At 37.4% G+C, this 13118-nt stretch overlaps 1 protein-coding gene across 1 annotated transcript; it reads right to left on the reverse strand.

Moving 5' to 3' along the window:
- On the reverse strand, positions 1-10664 carry LOC306854415 (calmodulin-1). Its single transcript, XM_079392380.1, has 6 exons — positions 10418-10664; positions 6882-6912; positions 6042-6185; positions 5245-5351; positions 3792-3927; positions 1-1570 (listed from the first exon to the last, which is right to left on the reverse strand). The coding sequence occupies exons 1-6, from the start codon at positions 10418-10420 to the stop codon at positions 1542-1544; spliced, it is 450 nt and encodes a 149-aa protein (XP_079248506.1). The 5' UTR covers positions 10421-10664; the 3' UTR covers positions 1-1541.
- Positions 10665-13118: the final 2454 nt, after the last annotated feature.

Below are 13118 nucleotides of genomic sequence, written 5' to 3' on the forward strand. Positions count from 1 at the left end.
CGCAGGACAACATGAACAGCAAACACACAAGTGTATGCATAAACATATACATTTATTTTTATTTGGAAAACACTGATACATATTTCACATATCCATACAGATTTCACATGTTGAGTATTCCCGGTCCGGTCGCTCAATTTCAAACCCTGCCAACGCAAAACTGTCCAGAACAGAGTAAGATATGCTATGTAAAGCTCTTCAAGAGGAGTAATACATTTCAGCTAGAAAAAATAAATAACCCAATAACAAGCCCTTCATACTCTTACTAGCAACATAATTCGATACACTGTCTTTTCGCCCCTCAAAATAACCAACAATTGACAGTTTCACCTTTATCGGTCGTCCTGCAAGCGGAGCGCAAATTAAATTAGGAGCACTTGACAACAAGAGGTCTGACAAACCCACGAGAGAAGAGACAAATGAGCCGTAAAGCAGCAGCAGGTTCCTCTTCTGTGGTTGAATGTATAATCTACACCAAAGTGCAAATATAGATATGTGTGTGTATATAATAGACTGATAACATATTTCTTAATACACTACAAGATCTGTTGCAAGAAAGTTGAGGTTTACGAGTATTATGGCACATTTCAAGACCATGGATCAAACAAAAGTCACAGACCTAACTAGAATAACAATAGGCAATGCAAAGTTTTACCAGACGTTAATATTGGAGAACAGTACATTTATTAAGCATAACACTGATAGCATTAGGATTACCTACGTAACTATATATTTTACAGTTATGCTATTTGCGTTCTTCTGTCATTTCGATTCTGCTATACATACTTTGCATCTCCACGCTCCCACAAAGTTTGAAGTCATCAGAGACTAAACCCACATTAACAAAGGTTTAAACCAGCTGACAGAAACCACTGGCTCCAAGTACATGCCTTATAGCCCATAAAGACACTCTTCAAGTCGTACGCCGCCATTAGCAGTTATACAGAGTAGGAGCATGACGTTGGGTTTTTACAATATGTACGTCTTCATAAACATCCAGTTTTTGTTGTGTTTGGAGTCTTAAACAGGAGAAGGCAATACGCAAAAGCATGACTTCACCACAGGGGTCACACGCTGTTGTTTTTGCTCAGTTTGTATTGAAGGCAGCACTGTGACCCTGGACTATTTACCACAATGTTTTAGCATTATTATAATACGTATTTTTTAATTTTAATTTACTCTATTTTTCAGAAGAACACTCGTGAAAGGAGATGTTCTCTGCATTTAAACACTGCCATATTAGGCATGGACTTCAACTCGTGTGCGACTAAAGTGATGTCCTGTCCTCAAAATTTGTGTCAGGTCTGGAGACATTTGCTCCAAAAGGGCTCATGCACTTATGCTTGGTCCATTCACTTCTGCTGGGACAAATCTGCTAGTATTCTTCACATTTTGAAATTTGATTTGATTTTTTGTTTGGTAAGAGATCACAGAATTTGAAATTCTAATACTCTTTGAAGTCATTTTTTTCTTTTTAAAGACAGAGTGATCTTAGTAGGACAAGCAATGTAAGAGAGAAAGATATAGGATATGACGATCCTTCACTTTGCAGTCATCATCTGGACAAACTCTGTGAAGACAGAAAAACAGATCATAATCGAATGACCAAAAAAACTTTCTATTTTCAAATAATCTTCTGAATTTTGGAATGCGCCGTATTGGAATGTGCTGGAACCAACATCAGGCCAAACATATTCTAGCATTTTCTAACTGTCACTTAAGGACTGTTTTATTATGTAACAATTTGTGTTAAGAGGTGTGCGATATTGACAAAAAAAATTATCTCGATATTTTCTTGGATTTTATCGATAACGATAAGTAGACGATATTTTGCTGAGTGTGTTATTGTGCTGGTATTTTTTATTATATTCTAAGAAATTCATCTTTTCCAATAAGTTTAAATAGATTTTTACCTCTTATAGACATTTTTACCTTTATAAAGCCATTTTTCTAAATGTGTGCATTATCAAATTCTTACATTTAATCAGTGAATTCGAATAATAAGACAATTGGGCTGTTAAGAAGCAAATTAAATCAGTATCAACTAAATTCATCTTTGCAATGCAGAGGAAACACAGAAGCTGCATCTGAAGTGGCATTTCGATGCATTTACAAACTTTTTAATGCAGGACATGAATGCATTTAAACTTGCAATTACAAATGCATAAATAACGTTTTGATATATTAAACAAACATTGAATACCGTTATTTGAAATTACAAACTTTAAATGTGAAATTAAAACCACAAGTCACTGTTAATAATTGAGTCATTGTGACTGAACCGAATCATTTAAACGGTTGATTCATTCAGGAACGAAACATCATCATGTTGCTCAGAGATGCAAAACAGTGTTGTGGCTCTGTTTGGAATTATTTTTGGCAATATGCTGTCTAAAAAGTAAGTCTCTCTTCAATCAATATTACGTTTTTAATCATGGTAATTTTTGGAGAAACTGCACTCTTAACTGATATTGATTAACTATATGAAGTGTTATAAATATAAATGTTTTGTTGAATTTTGTGATCATTCTAAAATGCATTTTATTAGACTGAATCATGCAGTGAAAGAACACTCTCGCACTAGTTTAGACTTCACGTAATGCACTCTGTAGGGGTGTTTTGAATGTTTTATACTCGATAATGTCAAATCGCACATCGTTATATTATCGCAGATGATATACATCACACACTCCTAGTGTGTGTGTGTGCGCGTTTTTGTGACATAGGAGGACACAAATTTGTATAACGACATGGGTATGATATAGGTATTACAAGAAGGTGACTTATAAGGACATTACCCCATGTCCCAATATTTCAAAAGGTTTATAAATCATACATGAGTTTTTTTGAGAAAGTAAAAATGCACACAGTTTCCTGTAAGGGGTAGGTTTAGGTGTAGGGCGATAGAAAATACGGTTTGTAAAGTATAAAAACCATTACGCCTATGGAATGTCCCCACAATTCACAAAAACAAACGTGCGTGTGTATTGATATGGTTTATGAGGACACAAATGTGTGTAATTACATGGGTACTACAACATAGTACAACAAAAGGCTTAAAAACATAGAAAACGGTGTTTTATGAAATTCAGGGCGATAGAAAATTGTTTGTACAGTATAAAAACCATTACGCCTATGGAGAGTCCCCGTAAACCACAAATGCGTGTGTGTGTGCGTTTTCTTCCTTGTTTTGAAAGATGTCACCAAAGCTGAATTTATCAAAAACGTGTACTTATAAAATGATCATCTAAAAATATTTTTATATTAAAGTTATCAATGTTGAAAACAGTAATACCGTTTAATATTTTTTAGAAACAGTGATACAATTGTTTCCGGATTCTTTTACATTTTACAGTGACTTTCAATGCATCCTTGCTGAATTTCTTTTTAAACACTTAATGAGTGTATTTTTAGGATTAGCGAAATGGCCATAGTAAACTAATTAGCAATAGCAAACACCACTAATTATCAGGTACAAGTCCCTTCTATTTTTAGATATATCCCCCATGAACTGTCACTGCATTTCATTACACCAGCACACTCTAGAACGCATGTGTTGAACATTCAATGCAGGTGTAAAGAATGAAAACACTTTCTCTAATTAAAAATTGATTTAAACAACAGTGCAAATGAACAACCTCTAACCTCACTATTGAAAACAATCCAAATAAATTGTTTGCTTTATTTTTTTGGAAAGTTGTATAATGTGACCAAAATGACAAAGATTGATTAAAAAAATAAAAAATAAATACTTTCCTGAATGAATGACAAAATGTGCTACAGCATCTCACCTTCATAGTTGACCTGACCGTCTCCATCAATATCTGCCTCTCGGATCATCTCATCTACTTCCTCGTCTGTCAACTTCTCACCCAGGTTGGTCATGACGTGACGGAGCTCAGCTGCACTGATGTAGCCATTTCCATCCTGAAGAGAGAATATTATGCACAATAGCTTCATGATTTTTGGACATCTGCAACTGTTAACAGTACATTATCTACTGGAAACTGCTGAAATGCTATGCCGGTCCAACATGCCTACAAAAGGCTGCACCAACCAGTCAGCTACTGCACACACACTAATGAAATTACTAATTCACTTTGTCTGCCACGAGCATCAATTTTCCACTGAAACCCTCTTAAATCTCTCGGTCACATCTGAATGCACTGGCTGTCACTGGATATGCGATGGTGTTTTCAGACACATACAAATGTGGCAATATTTTTATTTTAGTGGGTATATTAGCTCTTCTCACTGGATGAGGATCCACTTTTATGGTGAAACAGCTGTGCTTCTTCAAACTTGTGCCCTGAAATACTCTCGGCAAAGTTCTTTGTTCAATACAAATGTTTTAAATAGCTGTGCAACTCCCAACGTTTGTAGATGGAGTGCAGCACTCCAGTGTATTCACGTTTTCATTGGTGTCTGGTCTTGACAGACTGAGTGAACAAATTAACCGTAAAAGAAATTCTTGTCAAAGAAGGTGGAACTTTAGACCACACTCATCTAATAAGCAATGGTCATTGACCAATGGCAGTTCGAAGATGTTTTGCAAAAGAAAAAAATTCACACAGGCGAGCTGTTTTGAACTATTGAAACAAACTCCAAAACACCTTTGTTTTGCCTATTTTTTCACCTTTTTGTAACCTTTCAGTCAATTTTGCTTGAAGCATATCAGAACCTTAAGAAATCAACATTCATCTCTTCTTATTCTGAATAAGGACACTTGAAACAAACATGTGATTTCATTTATATGTTATATTGACTGCTTTTAATTTATTTTATTTTATTATTTGTTTGTACAAATATCTAAAAACAAAATATTCATCCCAAGTTCAAAGCAAGTGGAGAAGAAAGCCCAAAATCAACTCAAGCCGTTTCAAGCACTCTCTTATGCCAACGGCCTGCTGCAGCCTGCGCCCACATGGTGAATAATCTCACCCACTGTCTGGAAAACACACCTGCGCAGTTCTTACGCAAACACTTCACAGCAGCTACACAGCATCAAAGTCAGCGGGTTGCCTGGATGACTAGTTGACTGATCATTTTCAAGGAAGCCTTGTATACTGTATTTCAGCTGGTTTTGGTTCACCTGACCCTGAGAAGTGGGTCAGAAGTGTTCTTGTGTTCAAAAGCAGCTACCCTGAACCTTCATTAAGATTCTTCAAGGTTAAGTTTCATGAATCAGTTCAGTGCTTCATTTCAGGTGCATGGCAGCTGCGGTGAACGGTGACATTTCCTCACCTTGTCAAAGACTCTGAAAGCTTCTCGGATTTCCTCTTCACTGTCCGTGTCCTTCATTTTCCGTGCCATCATGGTTAGGAACTCTGGGAAGTCTATAGTTCCATTGCCTGTGGACAGACCATGTTGTTGCCATTTACCACAAGATTAAATGAAAAGTATAAAAAAAAAAAAAAACTTCCACCAGTGCATCTGCATGAGGCAGTAGACTTCAATATCTTTCAAAGCTTCAACTTTTGCAAGCTTGTGTCAAGATCTTCCAGAGAAGCCTGCCAACTTCTAAACAAAACCTTGTTACCTGCTGGCCTGATATAAACCTGTACACCCCTGGTTCTTAAAGGATCCCTATAGCTTCCAGCAAATCAGAATGCACTTCCTAACAGCTCTTGCCATTTTGATGTGCAATATGTATTGGGAGGTCCAAGAACGGTTCTCTATGGGCATGCTGACTGAGGATGAGACCAACCACCTTATCACTTTGGGCTCACAGGGCGATCTTCGCCAATGCTAATCTGCCCTCCTGAGAAAGACACTTAACACCAGCTTGATATAGGACGGAGGTGTCCAATCCTACTCCTGGAGGGCCAACGTCCTGCAGAGTTTAGCTCCAGGAAGTTTCCAGTAATCCTGAAAACCATCATTAGCTGGTCCAGGTGTGTTTAATTATGACCGCAGCTAAAGTCTGCAGTATAGTTGCCCTCCTTGAACAGGATTGGACATAAGAAGCCACATAAGCATTTGTAGTATCAAACAGAAAAGACAGCAGGACTGTGGAAAGTTATAATTGTTCGTGATCTTACCATCAGCATCTACCTCGTTGATCATATCCTGGAGCTCGGCCTCAGTGGGGTTCTGACCCAATGAGCGCATCACTGTGCCCAGCTCTTTGGTGGTAATGGTGCCATCGCCATCTTTGTCGAAGAGTGAGAACGCCTCCTTGAACTCTGTTTTGAATTACAAACATGTAAGTACAGTACATCAACTTTTCTGAAGCCTAAGCAACTCTTAAAACAGGAAGTACGGTACTACTTTTGCAGTAAATAGCTTTCAGTACAATACTACTACTATATAAACTTTTCAGTTTTTATTAGGGATATCACAATGCACTCCGAGCCAGTTGAAAATTGATAAAAATGTGTGACTATTTTGAGATGAAGTCGGCTGAGATGTTAATTTAATTGTGAACCATTTGGGAGTGGGGGTTTATATCTGAGGGGAACTATCTTCATTCTCATGCAGCCCATATGCTGTTTTTGTTTTGTTCAGATATTTTATGTAGTATAGTTTCACAAAGCTAAAGTCAGATCATTCTGTTTTTGCGTAAAATTTGGGAATTGTACAATCAAATTTAAATTAAAAACTCCTCATGATGCAAGCAGCAGCTTTGTTTGGTTCGTTGCCTCTAATATCTGGCCCTTTGGACAAGAACCATGGTACTAGACAGTTTTTCAGTGAGAGTGAATCTCTTGAAAGATGAGGGGCAGTGAATAAGTCTGTCAGCCCATACTTAATGAGCTTGCTTTGAGCCTTAACATGTTCTTGAGGTTGCAATATGGTGTGTGTGTGTCTGTGCACTGATGATGTAATGTGTAAGACAGCTTTAGTGGCCTTTTTGAAGCTGACTGTCAGAGTTCACTCACCAGCGATCTGTTCCTCGGTAAGCTGATCTGCCTGTATTGGAAAAAAGAGGGAGACGAAGAGGAAGTCAATCAGCTCAGTGCCACATCACTATCAGAAAAGCTCCAGTTTTGCAGTGCTCACACACACCTCTGACTAAATGAGTATAATGAAGGACATGCATAAAAATACTCTTTCAAAAATATCCACGGCAGTTATAATTAGACAGTGCCACTTAGGGGGTCATGAATGCGACACACTTAAAATGATTGCGCTTCGCTCTGACACGGAGTTCATTATTCAATTATTAAAGAGGAGAGGATTCATCTGTACACGTGATTCACTCTGCGTGATTCAGCGGTGTCTTTTCTGAGAGGAGGCAGCAGAACACGCTCCCTTGTATTCAAAGGCGGGTGATTCATAACGCTTGGAGCTTAAAATGGACAGGGTGTAAAATGATCCATAAGGAAACAGCGGACATGGATCTGACTCATCCACATACAAGGCACTGACTTTAGCTTTAACACATTTGGCTCGCCATTTGTGAGATGAGAAAACGAATGATATAATTGGTTCTTAATAACAGGAGGGCACAGCAAAACAAGATGTGTGTGTCTGTGCATAATCAAATTTTGCAAATAAAACAAGGCAAGATTAAGGCAGGCCATAAAACATCATGGGCTATGTCCAAATTCACCCTATATACCCATAATGCATTGTGAGGGTCGTATGAATTCCCACGCTTGGCCAGATGATGGCGACTGCAGCTGAATCATCCATCCATCTATTTTCCAAAACGTTTGTCCAATTTGGGTATAGCAGGAAAAACATACAGGTATACATTTATTTTTAATTGATTATTAAATAGTTTAATGGAGGTTTATACAATGCTAGTTTCCATGACAGAATTCAAGATCTGTAATCTGCAGCCTGTAAAGTTTTCTAATTATTATTAAACGGCATGCACAAAAAGCACAATGTAAAAGTGGCAGCCCTTCTGGTCCAAATTCGCTTACTAGTTTTCATTCATTATATTAGTGAAATAATGGAAATAGCAAATGAGGGTAAGGAGGCGATTTTGAAAACCATGTCAGACTTCTAAAAAAAAAATTATATTTATGAATTCATATTTATTGATATTTGCTGAATTACAAAGAATACCTTGAAAAATTTCACTGCCATTGAATGGTTTGCGGTCAGTAAGACTTTATGTTTTGAAAAGTCTTTTATGCTCAACAAGGCATCATTTATTTGATCAAAAATACAATAAAAAAATATTACCACAATTTAAAATAACCATTTTCTTTTAGAATATATGTAATTTATTTCTGTGACGCAAAGCTGAATTTTCAACATCATTACTCCAGTCTTCAGTGTCACATGATCCTTCAGAAATCATTCTAATGTGCTGATTTGCTGCTCAAGAAACATTTATTATCAATGTTGAAAACAGTAATAATATTTTTGTGGAAACCATGATTCATTTTATTTCCCAGGACTCTTTGATATTCTAAAGAACTGCATTTATTAAATGTGACCCTGGACCACAAAACCAGTCTTAAGTCGCTGGGGTATATTTGTAGCAACAGCCAAAAATACATTGTATGGGTCAAAATTATTGATTTTTCTTTTCCAAAAATCATTAGGATATTAATTTGTGTAAATATCTTACCGTAAACATCAAAACTTCATTTTTGATTAGTAATATGCATTGCTAAGAACTTCATTTAGACAACTTTAAAAGTGATTTTCTCAGTATTTAGATTTTATTGCACCCTCAGATTTTTGAAAAATTGACACTTAAGACTTACGTTTTGTGGTCCAGGGTCACATATTTCTCAAATAACTCAAATCCCAAACTTTTGAATGGTAACATATGATTTTTATTTTTTTTTACTTCATGAACATTTTGTGTAGACTTCGCATTCAAAGTTTAAGGAAAATGTTAAAATAACTTTTTGTTTGGTTATACCACTTGACATTTTATTAAACCGATTACGTTTTTTTTCCCCCTAAACCAAATGAACAGAGTGCAAAACTTGACAGATCTTTTTTAAATCTAGTTCTTAAAAAAAAAAAAACTACTTTTCTTGATCATATCACTGCTCATTTGCATAAATTTGAATTTTGTTATCTCTATCGCGAAATATTGAGTGACCATGCAAACAATGGTTCTCCTAGAAACAGAATAAATATATTACTGAAATTTAGGCTTGTGCAACGTAATGGCGGGCCTGTATCAGACATCAGGTGCACACATGCCCTCCAGGACCAGATGCACACGGATGGTTTATGCCTGGTTTGGATGCAGGTGGGCTTCCGGCTAACATATTCTGCGCACTGCTTCTCAAGCCCGTTACCGCATTTCAATGACTGCAGCAATTACTGTGGATTAAGTGGAGCATGAGCGGACAAATGTTTGTCATGCAACAAGAGTTGCATTCCAATTAGATGAGCGCGAGCGGGCGTCCGCACTGCAGATCCAGTGTCAGCGTGTTGCTGCACCAGCTTTCATTTGGTTCAATGCAGGGGGAAAGGGGGGAGGGGGACAACCGGGATCCGTCACTGCAGTTCAGCCTGCTGCAATATGCAACCTCACTGTCCACTCCATTCATATTTATGATCATCTTGGGGCTGGGTGATGCAGAATCGCATTTTATTAAACAACCGGTGCGCAACAGCTACCCTACATGTTGCAACTTTGGCCCATGCAAATGCAACAGAGAGACGGTCTCATATCCGCAGGACGTTTGCAAACTTTGTGAACGTGCATGGCAAGCAAATGCATGGAGGTAAAGCAAGCTAAGCGACAGATTCTTCCAGAAATGAGGAACTTGAGCGCATATGCTTTGCTGGTGGATATTTTTACACCACCACGCCCACACGTATCCTTCTGCTAAAGGCAATGAGCTCAGCCCATGTAAAATTAGCAGCCAGTCACTGTTCACACACCGAGATGAGCAGAAACACTGCGTGAAGGCAACACGCATGATGCGTTGCAATAGTAATATGCATCCGAGAGACACTCAAAAGCTGTGAATTTACATCATGCATATTTGTAATGCAATGCATTTGCAAGCACTAGGGTCTACTGTGACCAAAAACGGCTAGTTTGCATTACAGACTATTCAAGAAACTAATACAGAAACTGGTGCGCGTGTGATTGACACTTGACAGACTTCAGCTGGCGCGAGAGCGCGTTCAACTGCAACGCAACTAGCCGAATTTATTAATTTATCCATTTCTAAAAATATCTTTTAGATTAATTCATAGTGAATCGTACATGCGTTTCCTTTCATTTACACAACACACGTTGATGTGCATCTGTTGGATAGCGCTAACTGGCTAATTAGCAGTTTGTTTAAATAAAACATCGATGTGTTGCGACGCATTTTCACTTTTACTAAACCTTACGCGATCTTTATGCGTTTGACATCACAAACGGTAAAGAGAAAGCTTAAATAATTGGTACAATCATTATTAGCTGTCAAAATGTCTGCTAAGTGGCTAAACCGTTAGCTAAGAAGAAAAACCAACATAAACATCAGGCTGTACTTACCATCTTTAAACAAGGCCCGTCTGATAAACGTGTGTGAAATCAGCAGCAGAAAGCTGTTAGTGTTTTAAACGCAGGATCTGTTCCTCTGTGAGTGAGTGAGGAGTGAGCCACAGATTGAGTGTAGTGCTGCGCTCTGGCCTCATTTACACTGTATCCCTCCGCGCCAGCTTCATCTCATTATTGCACACTCACAGGCTGAGGATGAATTGGCAATGCTATGCCACCCACAGGCACATTCTCATACTGTGGTTTATCTTCTACTTTGGTGGATTATAAATAGACTGTGAATTGTAGTGAATATAATCAATTCCGTTCATTTCCAGCAATGCTTTTACTGAGAAGGCAAATCAAATAAATGTGCTATATAAACAAATCATAGTAATGTAATAGGCTACTATTCTTTAAAAAGGTTTGTTTATACTTATGCCTTTTTATTAGCAATCTAATTACTGGACCCTGAATCTAGGACTATTTGAGACAAAAAAAAAATACTAGTTTTGCCCACCTGCAACAAAATAACTGTACAGTAGAAAAAATTAATTATTTTGTGGCTTAGCAAATATACTGGTTGAATGTCAATAAAAATGAATCCCCAAAATCTATCATAGTATCAGCATAATGAGATCAATGTTGATCATCTAAAAACATTGCCTGCCACGTATAGATATCATGCACTCCAAAGTTAACAATCGTGACCCTGGACCACAAAACCAGTCATAAGGGTATCATTTTTGAAATTGAGATTTATACAGCATCTATTCTAAAAGCTGAATAAATGATCTTCCCATTGATGTATGGTTTGTTAGGATAGGACAATATTTGGCAGAGATACAACTATTTGAAAATCTGAGGGTGCAAAAAAAAAAAAATGATGTTTTGATATATTTACGGTAGGAAATTTACTAAATATCTCATTGGAACATGATCTTTACTTAATATCCTAATGATTTTTGGCATAAAAGAAAAATCTATCATTTTGACCAATACAATGTATTGTTGGCTACAAATATACCCGTACTACTTTTGACTAGTTTTGTGGTCCAGGATCAGAATTCATGTTTGCCCCTACTATTAATGTGCTGCAGTGATGATGTGTTTTTGTAGGCCAACCCAGACGTTAACATCACCTGGTTCTCCTGACAAAAAGCCAATTGAATTTTCCCATTGGCTTTTGGAGTCTTGTAGAAAATAAGCTTTGTGAACAACAAAAGTTTATGCTGATTTGTCCATCATGATAATTTTCACAAATCAAAAAAACCTATGAATTATAACTACTCTACGGTTGCACAACATCAACACCATAAACTTCCTAGGACAATTAATTCAGTATTTGTTTAAAATCCTGAGCATTTAGCTGTAAAAACAGACTAATGAGTAGATGAGTTTACCTGTTTGTGATGATGTTTAATGTTCCTGACAATCGCTGTAGTCTCATTTATCTGGTTGCCAGATCTGCGTCACAATCAAAACAGTGTTTTCATAAATAAATCGTCTTACCTTAAAACCGACCTTTGGTGGGTGGGGTAATCATTTATTTTTAAATTATTTGAAACTGAACTGTGTACAGTTTACAAAATAATATTAACGCGCGAGGCATTGAAACTGCTTTTGAACGGTCGGTCGATCGCGTAATAGTTTCACTTAAGATACGCGATCGCACAAAATATGTTTATATTATGGAGTGGCAGCACACATTTTACAAGATCAGATTCTTGCCAGTGGTGCTCAGGATCTGTAAATCATTCACCATCATCCTCATACTCCGTTTATGTGGTAAGTGAAATCTTATGTACTGTAATGTAACAGGCTACCGCTAGCAAGGAGCTAACCATGTCCCTTAGTGGCTTGTGTTATTTTAGTAGAACGCGTTATTTTCTATCCGTGCCTTTCTGAATACAGACACCAACCCATCCCTGCACATCACATCCCCTGCACAGCCTGGAACATGACATTTATTTCCATGGCCTGCCATTTTCGCTGTTGTTCTCGCTTGTTTCTTCACAATGCCTGCAGAACTTCTGATGGTTTGGCCGGCCTAGAACAAGGGCGGGTTTATGCAAATGTTGGGGGCGTAGTGATCCCGACTGCTGCGTCACAGTCGGTGTTATATTCTGATTTGCCTGTTTTGTGGTCTTTTTTTATTTACGAGATTCACATAAGAAGGAGGAAACTATGGTTTTTGAGGCTCACGGTATGTCATTTCCATGTACAGAACTGTTATTATTTAACTATGCCAAGGTAAATTTTTCATTCTATGGCACCTTTAAGGTCTACTCTTTCAGCGCAACTCTTTTAGCGACACTGAAAAAATGGACAAAACAGTGGATCATGCACTGGGCATTGGCTGTAAGTTATTTATTATGAATTATGATGTCTTTGTAACATACACTTCTTCCACATCAAAATGTTTTTTTTTTTTTTAATGATTTTTATTTTTTTCCTTAAACTTTTCACCTCCACTTATTTTAAATCACCATGCAGTGCTATGACTCAGTGTATTGGAAACATGATGATATCTGAGACTTTTTTGGCCACTGCTTTGTGGTTTGGTGATTAAAGTTATTATAGAGAATGGCTGATGTTTGTCTCCTTTGTGATGATTTAATGGAAAATGCCTCACAGAGAAGTACAAAGTCAAGAAAGACTGCATCTTGGAGGCTTCCACATGGACCATCGGAAAAACAAGAACCAATGTATTCCA

Source organism: Barbus barbus (assembly GCF_936440315.1).
Source record: "Barbus barbus genome assembly, chromosome: 34".
Lineage (NCBI taxonomy): Eukaryota > Metazoa > Chordata > Actinopteri > Cypriniformes > Cyprinidae > Barbus > Barbus barbus.

Bases quoted from the DNA above. Each gene is read 5' to 3' on its own strand.
- LOC306854415 (XM_079392380.1), bottom strand. The intron at 3,928-5,244 runs GTGAGGAAATGT...TTCTCTCTTCAG, and splicing joins CTTTCAGAGTCTTTGACAAG to GATGGAAATGGCTACATCAG. The intron at 1,571-3,791 runs GTGAGATGCTGT...CTGTCTTCACAG, and splicing joins CGGTCAGGTCAACTATGAAG to AGTTTGTCCAGATGATGACT.